Source organism: Labrus bergylta, chromosome 9, assembly GCF_963930695.1.
Source record: "Labrus bergylta chromosome 9, fLabBer1.1, whole genome shotgun sequence".
Lineage (NCBI taxonomy): Eukaryota > Metazoa > Chordata > Actinopteri > Labriformes > Labridae > Labrus > Labrus bergylta.
Window position 1 is genome coordinate 6234952 of NC_089203.1, and position 20039 is coordinate 6254990.

Sequence of the window (20039 nt, forward strand, 5' to 3'; positions counted from 1 at the left end):
TGAGAAGTAATCCTGTGACAACAATGCGCATGTTTGATAAGCATGTCGAGGCACTGTTCAGAGATTTGATATTGTCTCCTGCACAACCTCTGGGCAATGTTTTTGACTATTTCTACAGACTTGAGTTCCAACCCAGAGGAAGTCCTCACATACATGGCCTACTATGGGTAGAAGGTTCACCTTTGTTCGAGAAAGACAGTGATCAAACTGTGTGCGAGTTTGTGTCCAAATACATCACTGCTCAGCTGCCTGACCCAAATACACAACCTGAACTGTACAATAAGTCACAGAAGAGGGAATTCTCAGCATAAGCCACTCAAAGACTTGTTTTAAAGGTGCAAAATCTGGGTGCAGGTTTGGTTCCCCTAAGCAACCTTGCAGAGAGACAATAATATAAAGACCTAAAGAGATTGAGGCTTGAAACAGCAAAGACAAAACTAGCACCATGATGCTGAATGAAACTGTAGCTGCCTCCCTGAGTTTAGTAGAGGTCCTCGCTCCATGTGATTTAACCATGAATGAATTTGAGCAACACCTCCACATGATGAGCCTGTCCAGCAATATCATACTCAAACGTGATCCAAAGGACTGCTGGGTAAATCCTTACAACCCTTACCTGCTGGACGTGTGGTCAGCAAACATGGACCTACAGGTCATTCTTTCTTATTACGGTCTGATACACTACATCTGCATATGTATGTGCAAATGTGAGAACTCTGTGAGTCGATATCTGAAAGCACTCATTGAAAACTCAAACAGAGACTGAAATGAGGGAAATCAGAAAGGCATATTCCAAAAAGAGAGAGGTTTCCGCACAGGAAGCTGTTGCCCATTGCACCGGACTTAACATGAAGAAGTCTTCCCGTGGTGTTGTGCTCATTCCGACAGATGATAATCCAGTTAAAGAGAGTCTCCCACGCTCAAGCCTTGACAACACAACACCAGATAGTCTGAATGTGTGGATGACATCTTTCACAGACAAATTCAAAGCCAGACCCGAAATACCAGAGTTTGAGCAGATGTGCATGGACAACAGACAAGGGGTACAAATGTTGTGCCTCTGCTGAATGAGATAGGCCATGTACAGAGGAGAAAGGCTGATAAACCGGCAGTCATCAGATCTCCTTGCATATCTGAGGAGAAATATCCTGAGCAGTATTATGGCATATTGCTTAAACTGTATCTTCCTTACCGATCAGACCAAGAACTGAAAAGACCATCTCTACCCACATACGAGTCCTTCCACAACAGTGCTGTAGTTCAGCTGCCATATTCTCCCCATCCTGAGTGTGTAAATACATCGTGGACAGAAACAAACAGAGATGTAAAAAAAACTGTGAAGAAATTGAAAGTGCTCTCCAGGACTATGAACAGAACATAGACATGATAGATGAGTGGTCTAATTTAGCACAAGTATCTGAAATGGTGGAGATGGAGTGTATTGATGAACTGGAAGCCAGACAGCCCGATCATGAAAATGTAAAAGAGAATGTACCTGACTACAGTAGACAGGCTGATGCTGCTACAGAAGTCAGAGCCACAAGAGAGCCCCCCTTGATCTATCCCACACTGTTAAGTCAGATGTATCAGAGTCTGAACCGGACACAAGCGTGTATGTGGACTAAACCCAGAGCAGTTTTTTATTATGTAAATGCATCTATTAGAGGCATCTAAGATACTGTGCAAACTGCCCACACGTGCTGAGGAAGTGGACATATCAAACCCTCCTGTGCTGTTGACTGCTTTCACTGGAACTGCAGCCTTTAACATTTCTGGTACAACACTGAACTCTCTCCTCAAGCTGCTCCAGAAGAAGCCTTAAACCAACCATCTCAAGGTCTTGGCAATCAACTGGATGAAGTCAGATGTGAGCTTTTGAATGCAGAAATCCTTATGATTGACGAGGTGTCCATGGTGTCAAAGCCCCTGTTCGCATATGGATTTGAGAGTGAAACAGATCACAGGGACACAGACCCTTCGGAGGCATGTCAGTTATAGCTGCTATAGACTTTTATCACCAGTCCAAACCACTTAGTGTTTAAGACCCAACTGAGATTCACCTGTGGCAGAAAAACTTTCAACTAATAAACAAGTAGACAACTCTGCAACTTTATCCCAGCTCCATTCTCATGTCACCACCATTGATGCAGAGGACTTTAAAAAAGGACCCACACACTGGACACATGACAAGACAAGGTGCACCATTAAAAGGAGGCAGAAATGTTTTTCTGATGATGAATGTCGCTGAAGGCGCTCGAGTCATGCTCTGCCCTTCACCTCCACATCACCATCTGTGCATCCATCATGTATCCATTGCAGCCCAGCAGAGTCTAACTGATAATGAACTTTAAACGAGTGATGTGACCCACACTGCTGCAGATCTGTCATCACTCAGACTGAAGGTTCATCCTCACTGTAGCATCAGGCTTTGCTCAAAAGGTAAACATGTACTTTAATCCGTCAAAAGAAGATGATAACAAACTAACTTACTAAAAGTGCTGCTGGTATTACTGTTTGCATTAATAACTAAAGGAATGATGAAATTCACTCTCTGATTGTTGTTTCATCTCTTCAAGGCCCTGCTCCTCTTCATCATCTCTACTGTGATCAGAGGTTGCGCTAGACTTTCATGTTATGACGGACAGGGTTGAAAATGTCCGTCATAATCTATAATGATCTGTCATTTTCATGTCTTATATTTACATGATAATGAGACATTGCCTATTTAGTTATTAACTACTAACCAGGCCTGAGCACGGTCATTTCTTGTACATAACGTCGTAATACAGCACATGACTTTACGTAGTCCAATTATGATGCGTGCTTAGTTTACAAGACAGGCAGACTTGAGAAAAAAAAAGTGACGCGCTGGCAGTCCGCACATCGGAGAACAACACAAAGACCATGGCAGCTACTTCACTGACTTTATGGCTGATTTCGAGTCACTTTAGTCAGATACAGCCATGAAACTCCTGGATTTCTCCTGAATGAAGACTGTCAACGTTGTGTACCCGCGTGTTACAGAGGCGGCAAATGAGTCTAATCGAAGGCCGCATCCATATTGGAATTGCTTCTCTCAACAAACTTTGGATCAACCTAGCAACAGCATTAAGGCAGGACTAAACTCCGCCCATTTAGCTCAGCATTAGCAGTCCACTTCACAGCATAGCTAACAGTCTATGATAGCTAACGGCTGCTCTATACCACCCCGTACATCTTTCCTGCTCCCGCTCGTTTGGGGATAACTCTATAAATGCTAAGTTTGTCATGATTTGGTTTCTTATTTTCAGAGTTTAGATTTTCTTGTTGTTTTTAGTTCTCATTCTTCCCTGATGGTGTTGTTCCCTTGTATGTTTTCTAGGTTAGTCTTTAGTGTTTCATGTGTTATTTTGTAACTTCGTATCCTAGTGTTTCTTTGTGTTCTAGTGTGTTTTGTTTCATGATTTAGTAGAGGGGGAAGAAACACAGAGACTAAATAGACATAGGGTAATCAGACACAGATGAGACTAATGACACAGGTGAGGACAATCAGAGCAATCAACATTGAGGGAAACACACAGAGGCAGGAATACAATACGAAACACTGAGGACAACTACAAAACTATATCATGAAACACTAAAGACACACAGAACTCAAGAATGAAACAAAACACACCACCACCAGCAAACCAACCAACCACTCTGTGCAGCTCTCTGGGCTAATGATGGACATAGCTATCACCATATTTATATAGTAAGACACCCAGTAAATGCTGTCACATGGATGCAAACTGTTGACTTTTTTTTTTTTGAAATCCAAAATAAATTATTATTTTTGAGGGATGTGTGTCAATTTATAACCCTGTGTTAACATTATTTCCCTTTTCTGTTGTTTTCTCTCTGTAATAAGAACTATTTTGGAGACCATAAGCCTGGCTGGCAGTGTGTCACCTTTACAGGCAAAAAAAAAGGGACAATCTTAAAAAGAAATACGAAGTATGTAATTTGTGCATTCAAATTGAATTTATGTTACTTATGTTATATTCATACAAATTAATAAACTGACTTTTTCTAACATTTGTGTTGCTGCTGCTGTTGTTGTCAACTACCATGATTGATTTCCTCTGCCTTAGGATTGCAAGTGTCCAGGGTCAGGAGAGGGCGTGAGTGGGAAACCCACTGCCGCAACTTGGCCCTGGTTTGTCCTCATGGATAAGGTGTCGGGACAGAGGCATTCCACCTCACCCCCTGTCCTAATTGCCTCCATCCCTGAGGACACACCAGGGCGAAGCGAGGCAGTGGGTGACCAGGAGGAGGAGAGGTCAGGGAGAGAGGAAAGAGAGGGAAGCCAGGCAGGAGGAAAGAGAAAGAGAGAGAGGGGCAATCATGATGAACTGATGCAATTAATCAAAGAGGACGGCAGCGGAGAAGAGGACACAGGAGAGCAAGGCACAGATGGAGAGGATGTTCTTCCTGCTGGAGTGTTTAATAGAAAAATTATGTAAATAAAATGTTTGAATTAAAATAGGAATCCTTCATTTTCTTACTTAATTACTTAACAAGCTTGCAGTTCAAGGATAACAAGCTGAAGACAACACACAGCCTAATAAACTTTAATTAAAGTTATGGTTACATGCAAGTTATAGTTAAACTTGTATATATTACAAATTCAGCATGATCTAAAAGAAATGATCAAAAAAAAAAGAAATATATGGGAGATCAACATTAACTGTAAGATAAAATTGTACTGCATTTTCTAACTTTGTCTAACCATTAATCTTTTTTCTTCTTTCCATATGTCTTCCAGCAGAGATTTTAAAGCTGTTTAGTCCTTACCCATCTGCACAAGGTGTTCTACGGAAGTCAACCTCACCATCCAACATGACCAAGAATTAAAAAAAAAAAAAAACACATACACACATATTTTCTTCTGCCTGGCTAAAAGAAAGGACTGCAAGGTTCCTAGTCTAGCTTTAGGAAGGTAACATGTGACAGCAGTGCTATACTATCAGAACATCCTTGGTGTCAAAGTAGTGGCACAGTTGTTTGTTAAAAGTAGTAGTTTCATGTAACTTAGACTTTATTCAATTTTATTGACCAATGTTATAATTAAAGTTGTTAAATTGTTAACAGTTGTGTCAATGCCTTCCTCTGGGGCATAATGAAAATAAAAAGACTCATTTGTTTAGCTCTTTCTGTGTTTTCATATCACATTTAGCCTTGTGAATGCACCTCTTGGCTCTGCAGTCTCGCTCACTTTCATCCAACTGGGGAAAAACAGGATAGAATAATTGATGTAGTGATCTGGGGGGGAATGGGGACAAAAACAAAACAAATGCATTTAGACTGAATGCCACTGTCTTTACTGCTGGACTGTAGATGTCAACTTTTCTGAAAAGCAAATTGCCCTCTGGCAGGGATGATAAAGACAACCTTGAATCTTGAACTGCATCTAAAAAGGGGACATAGGGGGACAGCCAATAGCTACTTTCCTTACTGAGGAGTTGGCAACACTGGCTGTAAATGGACCTGATGCTGCCTGCTGCTAATCTGTCGTTACATCCTGGGTCAACAAAATACATTTTTGAAATTTATATTTCAAATCAAATTTCTTTATGTATCTATACAATAATGGGTTAAATATGCACTTAAAATTCAAAAAATTTTGGAAGGCATCTCACACTTGACACATGCCCTGGCACATAAACGTCCCTGTTCCAGAGCAGTGGCGTGCCGTTGTTATTGTAACACACGTCACGTGAATATGCTGCTTCGTGAGCTACAGGGATGTCGCTGTTTTTCGTGTTTTCGAAACAGTGACAAGGCACAATCATTTCTGTCAGGAAAAAAGGGGGGGGGGGGAGGGGTGTCTCAAAGTTATCACAAAATCACGATAGCGATAGCTTGGAATGGGGAGAAAAAACAACGAAACTGTGTAGAGCCACAACAGGCTCCCTTAATGAAATAAAGCACTAAAATGAAACAGCTGACTCAAAAAAAACAAAAAACTGTCCAGGAGACCTTTGATAACCCAAAAGGCTGGAGTCACAACAAACTCTCCAGCACTGGCCAGGAGTTATACACTGGGAACCAGGCAATTGACATCAAATACACACAAGGTTCTGAGTTGGTGTTTATAGATACACACAACCACTCGAGAAGGCACAGAGCAAACATCTCACTACCTCTGAAGGTGAGATAATGAGTCAGCACTGCAGACTCAAGAGTATATAAAAACTCCCCACACCTGGGCTTAATCAAAGCCAATCAGTGCCACACACACCTGATTGCAATGAGTTGATTCTCTCACCACTCTCACTGAGCAGAAAGATTGAGTGCCCTCACACATTTCAGTGTCATCTGCATTAGCCAGTAGCTTGCCAGCAAGCAGGCCAGTGCCATGTACCACTCATCTATCACTCAAGAATCTTCCACCACCATGATTCATATTTACATGAATACTAGTGGATTTATTTTCCAACATTTACTGGAGTATATGTAAAGACTTTTTGACAACATGAGAGCAACATGGTGAAGTTATTATAGTTTACATGACTGACAGTACAGCACAAAAACAAGACGCACGCGCACACGCACGCACACAGGTAAAAAAGCTGCCTGTTCCCACTCACTTAAGCACCAAAAGATATTTATTTGACCTATTAGCCTAATCTGCATGTTTAGGATTAAGGATGAAACCGGAGTGAACCATGCAGAAACAAAATGCAAATTTCACTCAATTAAATAATAATTTGTGGCCACAAAATAATATTTTGAGGCATCAAAGGGAACACCCACAAAACGTCAGATCCTGTTAGCACTGAGGGTGGAAACAAACCGCTAGACACACTGCTGACAAAAAAATCTAAATCTAAGGTTTTATATTTTACCCAACCAAAGCACAGAGCCGAGTAGGAGAGACGAGAGGACAAGCTTAGTCACCAGTTGGATCCAAAATTCAAATGTGTATGTCTGTAGTCAGCACTGCAGTACAGTTGGCTTTAATGTTATTTTCACCTTATCCAAAGCGTGTAAGATTATTGTTTCAGGGGGACCATGTATGTAGGATATGATATTATGTTAGGTGTAATTCATCATATCTATAACAAATGTGATCCGGCTTATCTGATTCAACCTGTAGCAAAAGACATCTGGGAACGAAACTTCGGGCCGTTTAGTTGGAGCATTCGTCTTTTAAAACGTATCGGACAACAATTCACTCTTCAGTTTATTCATATACATTTATTTCTCAATTGACAGTAATTCGTCAATATGGGACATGACAGCTTGTAAGCGCTGGCATCGGCGTAAAATCCCCGTGTTTGCATCATTGGTGGCTGGGAGAAAAGACTCTTTTCCGCCCCGGGAGGCCCCGCCCCCAACTATGATGCAACGCCGACTGTATTTATTTGAGGCCACGAAATAATAATTATTATTTTGTGGCCATGAATTATAAAATGTTCATCAATGTCACCAGAGGGGCTCCGTAGAAAGGAGTAAAATCAGGCCGTTTACTTTTTTCCACTTGGTTCTAAATCCACAGTTTCTAGCTTTATCTCTGTTTTGTTTAAAGAGGTGGAAGGTTTTTTTTTTTTTTTTTAATCTGACTCCTTAGACACTGGATCGTATTTTTGATGAGAGGTAGAGGGGGTGACTTTGGCAGGACTTGAATCTGAGAGTTGGCCTTAGGGGGGAAGTGAGCGTGTCTTGTTACATGGTCCTTTGGTTTGTTCTCAGACTTGGGATTTTTAGGGATAGGAGGCAAAGGTGTAGACTTTGATTTGTGTCCAGGCTCCTGCTTGAGCTTATGTCACCTATCAAGATTGTCTTCTCTTCTTTAACACTCTCGTACTTCGTCTGGTAAGCATCAAGTAAACCTTTGGTCAACATTAGCTCCTTCTTAAGCTCACTGTTCCTCCATCTACACCTCTGGAACTTCCCTATAGCGTCAACTAGGCGGAGCAGCATTTCCTTCAGCCTCTCGAGCTCCTTTTCCTTACAGGAAAGCACTTGATTTTTCCCCCCAAACCAATTATACCTCTGCTGCTCATAAATCACCTGAACAAATCTTGCCCCTTGCTTTCTCCTGCCGTTTGCAACATGTAAACGGTACTCGGCATTATCATGCCTTTGGTATAAGATTCAACCTCAAGCTTTGCCTTTCGCAGCTGCAGACAATTGTTTCGCTTTGAAATCTCTCGTTTTGTCTGTTCTTGCGCTACCCGTCAAGATTCAAGATCTTGGATTTTCTTTTGTAGCTGACCTACCAGCTCTTGAAGGTTAAGTAATCTTCTTTTTCTGTGACCTCCTTACGCAGCGTTTTCTTCGACAGGAGCTGCTTCTTATCAAAAGACACTAAAGAGGTCTCCTGCAATGCCTTTATTCGTCCCAGCTCAGATTTGAGCTTTTCAAGGTTATTCTAGGAAGAGTCATATTTCCATCTCATCTTTGCCAGCTCTTCATTTGTTGCATCAGTTTCTACCTTCAGCACGTTGTAATTGGTCTTCATTTCCTCTATGACCTTGTGGCTCTTGTTCAGTTCCTTTTGAACTTGGAACAGGTTTCTAATACTTTGGTTTCTCTCAGCCGTGATCATCTCAGTTTGAATGATGTCATCTCCTTATCGTTGACTTGTTCTATGCTTCTTCTCTCCTTTTTCTCCAGCAAAGGGAATTGAACTTGCTAAGCCTACGTTTAAGTCTAATGATACATATTTTTACTTTTCAGCTCCTTATTGAGATCTGCCATATCATACTTAATGGTATTTTTAATTTGAGTTCTCAATTCCCAACAAATATGAATCTGTAAAATTACAGCAGGAATTCCTTTGTCTCGGCACTCCGGCTGATGGCTGTGCTCTCCACGGTGGGTGTTGATGGAGAAGGGTGCACGGAGCCGTAACGGACCGGAGCAGACACGCAAAGCACACGTATCTGGTGGAAGTTCTGTTTCCTGTGTTGCAGTTAGTCTATCTCTAAGAAGTGGTATCTCATCCAACCTTGAAAGGTACATTTTGCCTGTACTGTTGAATTTTTCAACTCATCTAATGTAACTTCCATTTCCCTGTCTTTGTGTCTTAAATCCTCTCTTTGCTAATCTATTACTTTGGACGCATGATTTTGAAATCCTGTTTAGTTTTGCACCTGATTGTGAATGTCTCTGTGGTCAGCGTCAGTTCTTTTACCTGCAACTGTTTTGAAGTAAAACTTGATAACTTATACTCTTTCTGCTCCCTCATCCCTTTCTCTATTTTCAATTTGTCCTCAAATCCTTTGTCCTGAAGTGTTCTTTTCCTGAGCTCTCAGAAGCTGCTCATCTTTTAATTCTGTCTGTAGCTTTAGTTTAGAGGTGCTCATCTCTTTGACCACTTTTTGTACATTTTCGAGCTGTTGTTGAGGTGTGTTTTTTTTTTTTTTAAAGACAGCTCTACGTTAACAAGGTTTGTGCTGGTTCTTTGAAAATCTCTGTTCTGGTCCATTCACTTTTTTTAATTTTCCTTGGCCTCCTCTGTAGTTGGCCAAGGACCTTGCTCGTTTATCATGTGTTCATGATGCCCTTTGTCTTGCTTCAAATTGCCTGCTGTGAAAAGAAATGGAGGCCTGCACTTGCTTCTCTCTCTGTATGCTCTGTGGCTCTCTCATCCCTTTCTCTATATATTGAATTTGTCCTCCAATCCTTTGCATGTCTTCTGAAGAGCATGAATCGTCTCCCCTGAAGTGTTCCTTTCCTGAGCTCTCAGAAGCTGCTCATCTTTTAATTCTGTCTGTAGCTTTTGGACGTAGGTGCTGTTCTCTTTAGCCTTTTTCACATATGCACAGGGCTTAATTTGTGCCGGGTCCTACCGGAACAGGATCTGGCACCTCCCAGATCGTGACCAAAACTTTTTTTGATTGGATCCAGCACCTCCTTTGTCACTAAAAATGTCTTAATAAATTTTGTGTAATATTTAATGTAATCTGTTCTGTCACTTTTATTTTGCCTCTGAATTACTGGGGAATCTCTCGCTTTCCTTCTTTTAAGTGTTTTAAAATATTTTTTTAAGTGAAAGAAGGGAGAGGTCCGATCGCGGTCAGGTCACGTCGACACGCCAGAAGCGGGAGTTTGCACACGTCACTCACAACTGCTAATTGTTGTTGTTGTCTGCGTTTTGATTTAGCACATACGAAAGCAAAATGTCCAAAAGGCAATCAAGTTTAATCAGCTTTTTCAAACCGGTGGGTCAATCAGAACCAAAGAGGGTTAAAGAAGTTTCTGCAGAGGATGTAGTAAGTGACAACAACGTTATCAATAGCAACAGCACAGCAGGTAGCTTTTCTCGCAGCAGCAGGGATGCTAGCTTAGTTGCACCTTTCACCAGCAAAGAACAATCAGAGGAAGACGACGAGGAAAAATTGGAGTCAGGGACAGTTGATGAAGATAAAGAGGACGAAAGCACAGCTTTTGAGGAGACACAGACAGGGGGAATTTGGACCGAGGCTCAGTTCAAAGCCAAAAAAGGTTATTATCCCTGGCTTACAATGGACAAAACAGGAGCATTACCGTATTTTCCGCACTATAAGGCGCACTTAAAAGCCTTTAATTTTCTCAAAAAACGACAGTGCGCCTTATAATCCAGAGCGCCTTATATATGATCAATTGGTTAATTGGTTGATCCATACTGGTTGTACACGGCGCTCAGCGACACTGACTCGGATAATGACGAGAGGGAGCCGGGCATGTTGGATGCCGTACTCGCCCAACTGTTCAATTCAGACACTGAAGAAGAAGAATTCGAGGGATTCGTGGACGGGGAATGAACTGAAAAAGTGAGCTTTATGTGTTATACGTAACTGAACAATGTTGAGTTATGCACTAACGTTTGAATTAGCGGTATCAGACTGAGTTTCTTTTACGTGTTTACAACTGAACAAGGCTGGGAGATATTGTGAATATGCACATTAACATTTGAACAACGTTGAGTTATTGTGAATGCACTAACGTTTGATTTAGTGGTATCAGACTGTTTCTGTTACATGTTTACTGAATCAGGGAAAAGTTCCCCTCCACGTTTGGGAGAAGAGTGAACAAGGCTGGGAGATATTGTGAATATGCACATTAACGTTTGAACAACGTTGAGTTATTGTGAATGCACTACGTATAAAGCGTAGTTTTATACGTAAAACGTAGTTTTATACGTATTTATATTTATATATTCACAATATCTCCCAGCCTTGTTCAGTTGTAAACACATTCTATTCTATGCGCCTTATAATCCGGTGCGCCCCATATATGAAAACAGTTCTAAAATAGGTCATTCATTGAAGGTGCGCCTTATAGTGCGGAAAATACGGTACCTTGTCCAGAAAAAACTGTAGGCTTGAAACTGGCAAAAAGAACAGGCCTCTGGCTCAGTTACATCCTCTGCAAGTGGAATAAAGAAACAACAGAGGGCCTTAAGGAAAAAGGTTTTCGAGCACGGGAAGACTAACACACATATCAAACATTTTGCACAAGGCAAAGGAGGACACATTCACAAATACGATAAACAGTAACAAATCCGACCAAGTGCAAACAACTGCAGAGTTTTCCGTACAGCTTACAAAGAGGCCAAGCGCAACAGACCAGCTCACGGTTTTGAGCATGAAATAGACTGCCAGGAACTTAATGGGTTGGACATGTAACGTGGCATGTTTCAGCATGCAACAACACATTTAATTTGAAATTTAAAAAAAAATGCTTGAGAGAATAGTCGATGTGGCTCCAAAAATTGGACTCATGCTGGATGAGGCAACCGACATTAACAAAAAGAGCGCATTAATTGTCTATTTGAGGCTTCAGTTGCCAGAGATGGAGTCACCGGAGAACATATTTTTTGATCTTGTGGAACTAGATGACTTCAGCGCAGAGGGTATTCAAGCTGATGGCCTCTTTAGAGCTTGCTTCATTAAAACGAGACTTTCTCTCAAAAAACGCTCATCGGCCTCACCTGTGTCGGGGCGTCTGTCATGCTGGGGCGCAAGAGCGGAGTGGCGGCCGGACTGCAGACACTTTTCCCAAACATGACAGTATGGCACTGCACCGCACACTGGCTTGAGCTCGCAGTTGGTGATTAATTAATCATTTTAAAATCCTCATGGATAAGTTGTATGCCCTTTACAGCACATCAAACAAAAACAATAATTAGGTTTCGCCAAAATATATGTGAGCTCTTCATCCAACTAAATTCTCAGCTCATTGGCTTATCATTCACGAACGGACATTTTCAGTACGATCACGAGCAGAACTTAACATTCTGCCCCGTTCAATTTATCGAGTTCTGATTCGCAGTCAGAGCTCAGGTTAAGCACTGAATTATTCGGTGAACGAATCTTTTTACTGAACTGATTCTAAGGTTCAGTACACTGAAAAGAACTGCTTTTCCCATCACTAGCTCTAGATATTCTCCTGACCTGGCTGTTCATGTATGCACCTCACAGGGGTAAACCCTTTGAGACAAGAGGGGGGGCAGGGAGGTAAAACTTGACGTAAAAAAAACCTTGTTGCTCTTGTTCAGTTCCTCCTGAACTTGGAACAGGTTTCTAATACTTTAGTTTCTCTCAGCCGTGATCATCTCAGTTTGAATGATTTGCCTTCTTTGGTTGTTCTCTGCCTCTTCCATCATTTTCCAAAGGGATGTGATCTCCTTATCGTTGACTAAAACTTGTTCTTCTTCTCTCCTTTTTCTCCAGCTTTTCATAAAGGGGATTGAACTTGTTTAAGTCTACGTTTAAGTCTAATGATATATATTTTTTGAGTCTCCACAATGTTTTTCAGCTCCTTCTTGAGATCTGCTGTAGCATTAAATCTTTTATTTGCATTCACACATTTGTAGGTCCCCTCCTGCTCATCTTTTAACAACTTAACTGTATTTTTTAAATTTGAGTTCTCCATTCCCAACATACATAGCTTTATTGTTGTCTAGATTTTTTTATTTTATTTGCCTGTTTGTTAACTCTGAAAAATACATGCTTTGATTACTAATTCTGAATGACGATGCAAGTTTTATCTTTTCACCGTATAGATTGGAGGCTCTTCAAAAAATATGTTCAAGTTTATTTATCATATGATTCACAGTACAATCATCAAGATGGTAATAAAATGTTTAGGCTTCATGCAAACTACAACAATGCTCACAGGATATACAGACATAAAAATACGAGTGATACTATGATACAGAATTATAAATCTGAATACACGATAGCACAGGTGTAGTGTATAATGTACAGTATAAATGTAACCTATATAGGCGTCACAGGAGTGAGTCCTAAAACCCTTAAGTAAGTTAGCATTGTAGCATCATGGGGTCTATCCTCTCAAACTCAACGGGGATTTTGAATGGGTTTGTGGTTAGACGCATAAAATAAGGTCTGTGGTTAACACAAGCTAAAGAAATGTTAGTGTTTTGTTAAACAATATAAACAATGTTAGGTAATACTTCCACTTGTGAATTTTAAAGTTTTTAGGCGTCCTTATAAAGGCGGTTGCTAATAAGTGGCTAAATGAAACTACAGTGGTTGTCAGAGACATTAAACGTCATCACGCCGGACACAAACGCCGGGAACTCTCTCACTAGTCCTATATGCGTCCTGTAGGTTTAATCTTTGGGTTAAAGGAAGAATATGTGATTTTTCACACTTAAATATAGCAGAAATCAATATATATATATAAGACAATAACGCTGAGTCATGACTGTCTACAATGAGTGCGACACCCGAGTCCCACTGTCTGTGATGTTTTCAGAGCTGTATCTACATCGTGTTTACATGGACAGGACGGCCGGCTCATCCCCTCGCGTATAAAAGTAGTTTAATTGAGGGACTAGAGAAAAGAAGAATAACAAACTGTACTCACTGCTTATTTGAATGTCATGAAACCTCCAAAGAAACAGGAAGGAACCAGGGTTTTTCATTCTTATTTACAACTTGGCTATCAAGAGTGTGTGGAGAGGTCCAGGAGAAAATCAGAAAAAGCCCAATTCATTTTCAGTGTGTATACGCCCATCAAGTGGTGAGTTGAGTGCTCCGGCAAAATTCCTTCCTCGTCTGGAGCAGTGGAGCCGTATGGTTAGGTGTTGTAGGAGTGAATTGCCAGTTAATTTAACCTTATTCTCATGTTTTTGGTTCGTAAGGGTCGGGAGGTAAGTTGGTTGTATTTTTTAATTTATAAGGTTAGCGTGGTTCAATGTTCATGAGATTGATTGACCCTGAAGCTTATTCTTATTCATATTTTCACTAATATTATTTCTTTATTGTTAAATAAATTCCCTTCTGGTGAAAACATTAAATACTGTCCGTGGCTGCTTGGGAAGTGAGGGACTTGGGCTTTATAAAAGACCATAGACTGTATATTACATTATTATTATTTACAGTCTTTGGTTCAGACACACAGGTGACAGGTAGCCTAAATGTGAAGTTAGAATGGAGCATGCAACATGAAATGTAACAAGTTATGAACACATGAAAGTGTTTTAAAACAGTAGTAGTCACTTGTTTTATGCCATTAAACTCTAATCAATAATATTTAAATGTGTATTATTGATAACTTAAACCAGTGTACAGGTGTTTGATGAATAGGCCTATGCACAGTTTATTCCAGGTAGGTGTTGTTTGGTCCTGGTGTGATGTCGCCCTCTAGCGCCTGGAGGCTGAAGTGGACATAACAGAACACAGATGGTGTCCGACACAAGCTGTGGGAATGAACTGCACGAATTAACACAAATTAACGTGGATTAGAGCCGGCGATATTTTGCGGAGAAAATATTGTTTATTCACGTTGTAAGGTATGTGGAAATCAACGTTAACGGGGTATTCCTCCCGTTTATTATGTGTGGCAGCTACAGCTTCTGTGTGTTAGCATGCTAAGTGCTAGTTAGCAGAGGGCCTGCTTTCGGGTTTGTTTAGTATGCCTAGTCAGCTTTAAAGCTAACAGTTGCTCACATTGTTTCAGAAAGCCAGCGACGTGTTTACTCTGTTTATTTACTCGGCTCAGTTTGGATAAGTTTCGGGTCAATAATTCATAACATCTCTTGATTGTGAATAACGTTGTACATAATGTGACGTCATCCAGCCGCTGTGCACCACCCTGCACGCTCACATCTCAATCAGGGGACTAAGTCTGACATTGAAAACTTTGACTTTCTGCAAACATGCAAAGAGAATATACTTAAAGTCGTGACTCTACAGGCTACATCAAAGTTTTATTAAGATTTTTGGGGGAATTCCTCTTGTGTATTTTTGCTTAAGGGTTTAAGAGAGTTTTGGCAGTCATATTCAGTGAGTTATATGGTTAACGATGTAGTTCCTGTTCCATCAGAAAAAAAACATTAAAGCTCCATTGAACTCGACACTGTATTGCAAACACACATTTGAATAATTGAATGTTTTACATCGCCTACACCTCACAGTGTCCCTAGACGTCGCAGCCCTGCATTCCAAAAAGGAAGACGAGTACTTCACCATGAGCTCAGACGATGGTGAGACAGCTCACAGATATTTTCTGTTCCCACTGTGTGAGTCACTGATGAGTACTGTTGACCGTTTCTTTACATTTCTGCAGGTGACATGGAGAACCAGGCTGAGCTCGAAGAGAAGACGAGGCTCATCAACCAGGTGTTGGAGCTGCAACACACTCTAGAGGGTAAACACAGTTGCATGATTGATCGCAATGCAGCACACAGACATGAAATTACAATCCAGATCGTTACAGCAGCATGAAACATGGTTGCATGCGTCAACCTTCTTCCATGTCTGGCATTATGGTGTGCAACTTCCACAGATGACAGTGGTATGAAAAATAAGAGTAACTATTTCTGATCCTCAGCATGCATGCAGCTTGCAGACAGTAAATGGTAACTTTTGACCTTCTTAAAACTTATTGAATCAGTGACATCAAGCAAAAGTAGACTTCTTCTCTTGCAAATAAACAAAACAAATGAGTAAAGCAATTGGAAAATAAGTAGTTGTGAAAAACTGCTTGTAAAGATGTCATTTAATTGTTAGAATCAGAGTTGCATCATCATTCTAACTTCTTATCTGTAAAGATTTCTGATGATTTGAATGTTGCTGCTGTGTGTGTGTTCAGATCTGTCTGCCAGAGTGGACGCTGTCAAAGAAGAGAACCTGAAGCTGAAGTCGGAGAACCAGGTTCTAGGTCAGTACATCGAGAACCTCATGTCGGCCTCCAGTGTCTTCCAGACCACCGACACCAAGAGCAAACGAAAGTAAGGAGAACATGGAGAGTCTGACCCTTGACCCTGCTCCCCCCACACACAAACACACTCACACACACACGCACACACACGCACACACACACGCACACACACACACACGCACACACACACGCATGCTGACACACATTCCAAAACCTGAACCCACAACGCCATGGAGGATGGATTCTGAACATCTACGTCATGCACCCTTTAGAGCTGCCTCAAACACCTCAAGTTAACATGCATCATGGCTGGTCTGATCACAGGTGGACAGCTCACTTCACACCTGTAATCAGACTTCTCTTCTGATTGGATCCCATTTCCTCGTTCTATATTCATATAAACTTTTTATTCTTTTCAATTAAGAAAGAATGAACTCATTTTATAAGAGTGTGATGCAGTACAGTGATGTGTGAGACCTGTGATGCAGACTGGAGCTTTTTTTTTTTTAAGATGAGATATCTTTAAAAAGGAAAACCTGGGCCAAAAAAGGGCATGATGATAACCTTAATTTTCAAGTTACAAACTGCTAATCACTTAATTCCAACTATAAAAAAGCAAACAAATAGGAAGAGTAACATAAAAACAATCAGATCAAATATCTACACACAGACAGTGTTGACCTAAAATATTTAATACGGCTTTTTAAAACACTCAGGGTTATAAGATTGAAAGATTGTGAATGTGATAGGTGCAGAAAAACGAAACTTTTTTTTAGAACAACATGCAAGTTCGTTAAAAAATGGCTCATTAAACTAAAACCTTGCGATGTCCGAGAGTGGGCGTGTACTTAAAGCCGGCCAATTCAGCGTCAAATATGAACTGAAGGTTTGTAATAAAACGACAGGTTGTAATGAACCTCAATGCACCGTGATACATGCTGTCCAGAATAGAAAGACGTTACAGACAGTTTCATCAATAAGTATTCAAAGGGTAGACTGCAAGTGTTTGTTTCACACACTTACAAATCCTTCTATGCTCTTCAGCTTAGCTCTCCTGGTCTGAGCTCTCATCTCTTAAAGAGTCGTAGGAGCATCCACACCTGTACTTGTAACATGTCCACTTGTGATCAGAAGTTTGAAGCAGGTGTAAATAAGGTGTAAGCCTCAAAGATGTTTCTCAGTCTGCAAATCTCATTAGAGAAGTTGTCCACTAGTTGGCAGTGTTGAATTTATCTCAATGAAACCTTTTTTCATTCTGAAAGATCTGTCAGAACGTGAAAGACCCACATTTAAGCTAAACCTTTCAGCTAAGATATCAACAGACATGTTATAAAAATGTAACACAATATGAGAACCGTGAGAACATTTACAACCCAGATTAGAATATCGGCTTCATCACATGTCCATGTTTCAGGACCTGGGGTTCAGAGATGTGCAGTTATCTAATCCTTAAATAATTCACCAGTTCTAAACATACAGCTGTGAGGTGGGTGAACAGAAAACAAAACTTTATAAATTAATCAATGGAATAGACGACAGCCTGAAATGTTCACATAGTTACGTGCTCTTGTTGTGTGCTTGTTGGCTAAAAACTGGACTGGTGCTTAAATCATAGCATCGATCAGATTAGAGAGATTGCAGTGAAGGAAGTAAAAACAGAAACTGAACAGAAGTGATTATTATAGAAATGTCTTCAACAGCATGTCCTAACAGCACGCAACGCGAGACGAGACATTTTTGAATGAATGTCTCGTTTCTGTTTTCATTCCTTGGAAACTGCTTGGAGTCATGACTCCGGCTGTCGAGCGGTGCTGCTCTGTACCGGAGCAGAGCTGACACAGCGTATATGCATCTGGTGGAAGTTATTCTAACCCTGCGCTCTGACCAGACACCTACATGCTAACAGCTAATTCTGTACCCTATGCTAAAGATTTTCTCCCTGTGAAAATATTTGATCCATTTCAATTTTAGTTTGGGAGACATAAAGTCCACTCAAACAACAACAGATCAACAGACTCCTTTACTCTTAGGTTCTTAGATGTTCACTGCCTCAAAGAGATGTTCAGAACTGGTGATGATACTGCCCCCCCCCCCCCCCCCCCCCCATACTGATAAAACCCTGCTCAGATTTTTATAGAGTTAAAATGTTTACGTTAAACCAATTTTCTCCTGGTCCTTAGAAGCTCCAGTAATTCAGTCTTTGTCCTTTAGTGAATAAACTGATACAAGGAGAAGGCTTCAAGAGAATTTGGCTTCTTAACTTTATTTTTTTGATATTTATTATTCAGTATTGCATTAGTTGCCATGAGCACAGTAGATCTGATTTCATGTTGTATTGTTACTGCTGAAACCTCTCTGAAGAGAGGAGGGTCCAAAGGCCCCGTTTTAGAATTCTTTATTTGAATATGATGTCACGTTTTGTTGCTGCTTATTGCACTATGGGAGTAAATGGCCCCACCTTAGCAGCTGGGTCAGCAGGTCACATATTATGCAAAATACACTTGACCATGTTTTTCACCAACATGTGTCCTTAGCCTGTTTACAAACCCCCAAAGGATGAGAGTCCATCCCCTCCGTCTTTTGCCTGCTCCACTTTCTAGAAAATGTGTGCTCAAACATGCTGTTTGGAGATTCTCCCTTCATGACATCACAAAGGGCAGTAACCCCTCCCCCAGGTATGTGACACTCCCAAATCTAGGTGTTTGTTCTGGCCTCTGAGTCTGCCTTCTAACCGTAAACAATCAATCATGGAGAGAGAAAGCCCAAGCCACACTAGTCCCTCCAGAAATGGGCGTGGTCAGACACAGCTCATTTGTATTTAAAGGTACAGACACAGAAACAGCCTGTTCTGAGCAGGGCTGAAATACAGGGGTTTATAGACATGATCAAATACAGAATCAGAGTGGATTTAGAACAAGAAACTTCACAGACATGTTTTTTGGAGCTCTGAGACTTATTTAAACTGGTTGAAAAGGAGTATAATATGTGACCTTTAAAGCTAAAACCATGTGTCAAATAAGATCAGGTGGTGATCAATCATGTGTATGTGCTAACTGTTACAGTGGCAGAGCCTAGCTTCGCCTCTCCATTAACCAGTGACAAATATGACATGTTGGGGAAGAATAACAACCCTCTGTTTACATTTTACTGTTTGTTTATTTGTTTGTTGCTCATTTTAACTGACTTTGTTTGAATAAAGTTTGATCCTTTTTGATGAAGCGTTTGTCTGGGATGTTTTCTGAGCTAATCCTCTGTTTCATATTTCTCACGCTCACAGAGTCACTAAGGGTGCTCGCAAGGACAAGTGACACACTGCTTTGATTTTTTTTAATGGTATTAAATAGCGGGTGACAAATGAAAGGAAAAGCTTTATTATAGTAAAAGAAGAAGATTGTATAAAATGCTTTAATCTGGGTGTTCCTTCCTTTTGAGGAGACTTAAAGCTGAATGACTAAATCAGTTAAAAAGTTGAAGATTTCTCCAGGAGACTGTTTGAGCCGGCAGAAACCAAACAGGCTGTAACGTCTACTACGAAAGCTTTTAGAGGAAATGCAGCCAATCAAAAAAAGTCCACTTAAAGTGAGGCTCAGATTGTTTTTCAATACAAAGCGTTTACTCAGTACAAGAAAGATTCATACAGAGATTTTTATTAAAAACTAAGATGCTTTTTAAAATCATTAAATGCTGCTTTTCTGTGTTGGATCAAAAACAAAACATGACAGGTGGTGACCAGTAGACTGGGAGGTATAGTAGAAGAAAAAATAACTTTTAGGCCTAGTCCACACCGAGGCATATGCAAACTTATTCCTCGCTATTCCTCTGACCGTATCATTTACATAATTGTCCATTCAGGGGCCTCTGCTTGTCATCATAGAGGGAGAGTAACTGGTTAT

At 40.6% G+C, this 20039-nt stretch overlaps 1 protein-coding gene across 1 annotated transcript; it reads left to right on the forward strand.

Moving 5' to 3' along the window:
- Positions 1–14658: 14658 nt before the first annotated feature.
- LOC109998514 (short coiled-coil protein B) lies at positions 14659–19364 on the forward strand. The gene is made up of 4 exons (XM_020653394.3): positions 14659–14776; positions 15401–15469; positions 15553–15633; positions 16078–19364. Exons 2-4 carry the CDS (start codon positions 15454–15456, stop codon positions 16218–16220), a joined length of 240 nt encoding a protein of 79 aa, XP_020509050.1. The 5' UTR covers positions 14659–14776; positions 15401–15453; the 3' UTR covers positions 16221–19364.
- Positions 19365–20039: the final 675 nt, after the last annotated feature.